This window comes from Cucurbita maxima, unplaced genomic scaffold (genome assembly GCF_002738345.1).
Source record: "Cucurbita maxima cultivar Rimu unplaced genomic scaffold, Cmax_1.0 Cma_Scf00020, whole genome shotgun sequence".
Taxonomy (NCBI): domain Eukaryota; kingdom Viridiplantae; phylum Streptophyta; class Magnoliopsida; order Cucurbitales; family Cucurbitaceae; genus Cucurbita; species Cucurbita maxima.
The window spans coordinates 538050-539725 of record NW_019272036.1 but is presented as its reverse complement, the minus strand read 5'-3'; the positions used below and the strand labels follow the sequence as shown (position 1 = coordinate 539725).

The 1676-nt window shown below is 26.1% G+C and overlaps 1 protein-coding gene across 1 annotated transcript in view; it reads right to left on the bottom strand.

Annotated features, from left to right (window-relative positions):
* Positions 1–524: 524 nt before the first annotated feature.
* The window catches only part of LOC111494553 (acyl carrier protein 1, chloroplastic-like), a 3552-nt gene continuing 2400 nt past the window's right edge, over positions 525–1676 (bottom strand). Inside the window, exon 4 of the mRNA XM_023144506.1 lies at positions 525–835. Within this exon, the coding sequence (XP_023000274.1) occupies positions 710–835 (126 nt within the window). The 3' untranslated portion in view covers positions 525–709. The remainder of the gene's footprint in view (positions 836–1676) is intronic.

Genomic DNA, 1676 nt, shown 5'->3' with positions numbered 1-1676 from the left:
AAAAAAAAAAAAAAAAAAAAAAAAAGATAGTTTACAAATTTTTTAAAACTTTTTTCTTTTTTGGGTAAATAAATCTATATAGTTTTTAAGTAAAGAAATTATTGAACACTAAATTTAATTAAATACTAATGAATTGTTTTAAAATTTTAGGGTTGGATTAGATAGTCACTTAACCTCTTTTTAATTAATTATTTCGTTTAGAAATGTATTAGATGTTTTAAAATTAAAATTGTAGGATTGGAATAGATTCTCACCTCAAATAGTTTGTTAAACTTGCAGTTTGAATTTAAGAGTACTTTTGAATCGTTAAGGTTCCAGTTTGCTTATGGGTTTTATTCTTTTAGAAATTTATAGAAGGGAAAAAAATTAATTTCAAAAGCAAAATATAGATTTTAAAATATTAATCTTTAAAGATGTCATAATCCTCCTACATAGATTTTAATTAAAGAAAGTAAAAGTATCACCAAACCATATTAAATTTATAAGAAAACATTAACACAACAATTATAAGAAAACAGCAAGACGAGATGAGTGCAGTAGAACTGATTCAAAATTCTCAAGGGTTCCAGTTTTAAGAGTAAATGTGGCGACGCATCATAATCACTCTAGAAGAATTAAAAAAGTTGTAAACTAGCAAACAAACAAAATCCAAATGGATTTTAAATTAATAACCCAATAATTAGCAGCAGCGGGGATTTTATAATAGTAATTATTTAGGCTTGGAAATGAGAGTCTCGATGAGATCCGCAGCCTCTTGGACGGTGGTAATGCTTTGGGCGCTCTCTTCTTCCACGCTGATGTCAAATTCCTCTTCCAGTCCCATCACAATCTCAACCTACATCCACCACCATCTCAATTCTATTTTAATCCTTCCCTTTTTTGCTCATAAAATAAAATAAAACGGGAAAGAATAAACAATGATACTTAAATGCTTATTCAGTTTTTAGATATAAAACCTAATTCGACCAAACTATAATTAATTACAGGCATACATAATAAAATGACTTTTTAAGAGCTTAACCATTTTTAACACTCTAAAACAAACTGTCATTCCAAACAACTACATAATATAGACGGCGTTAATAAGTTCTAAGAAAAAAAAATCTAAACTAATTTTGTAAAACTGTTCTTTTCTCTGTAAAATTATCAAACGGTTCGGAAGAGTATTTATTTAACACTTAAGTTTTCTTTTACGTAAATATATGTTCTTAAAAAATATAACACATTTTAAGTGATGTTTTATAAAACTAAAAAATTATAAAAAATAAATAAAACTGACAGAAGGTGACTACAATTCTGTATTCTACTATTTGATAGCTGACAGAAAGTGACTATAAAAGTTTGATAGCTGCTTTTCTTTTCGTTTTTTTTTTTCATTTTTTCACTAATTAAAGAAATGATGAAATCTTTTACAATTGTGGAGACATAAAATTAAAATTAGTAAATGAGAAGACTGGGAAAGAAAAATAGGTAGAGAGATAATATTAGCCAGAGAAAAAAAAAAATAGAGAGCAAAAATTTGAATAAAAAGACCTATGAGATTCGATCACTCGCACGTAAAAGAAATTATTTAGAGAAAAATTCAAAAAAATCAAAAAGTAATAAAAGAGAGGAGAAATTTGGTGTAAAAAAAAGTAAAATTGCGGAAAACAGATTTTTTTTTTTTTTTTTTTTTT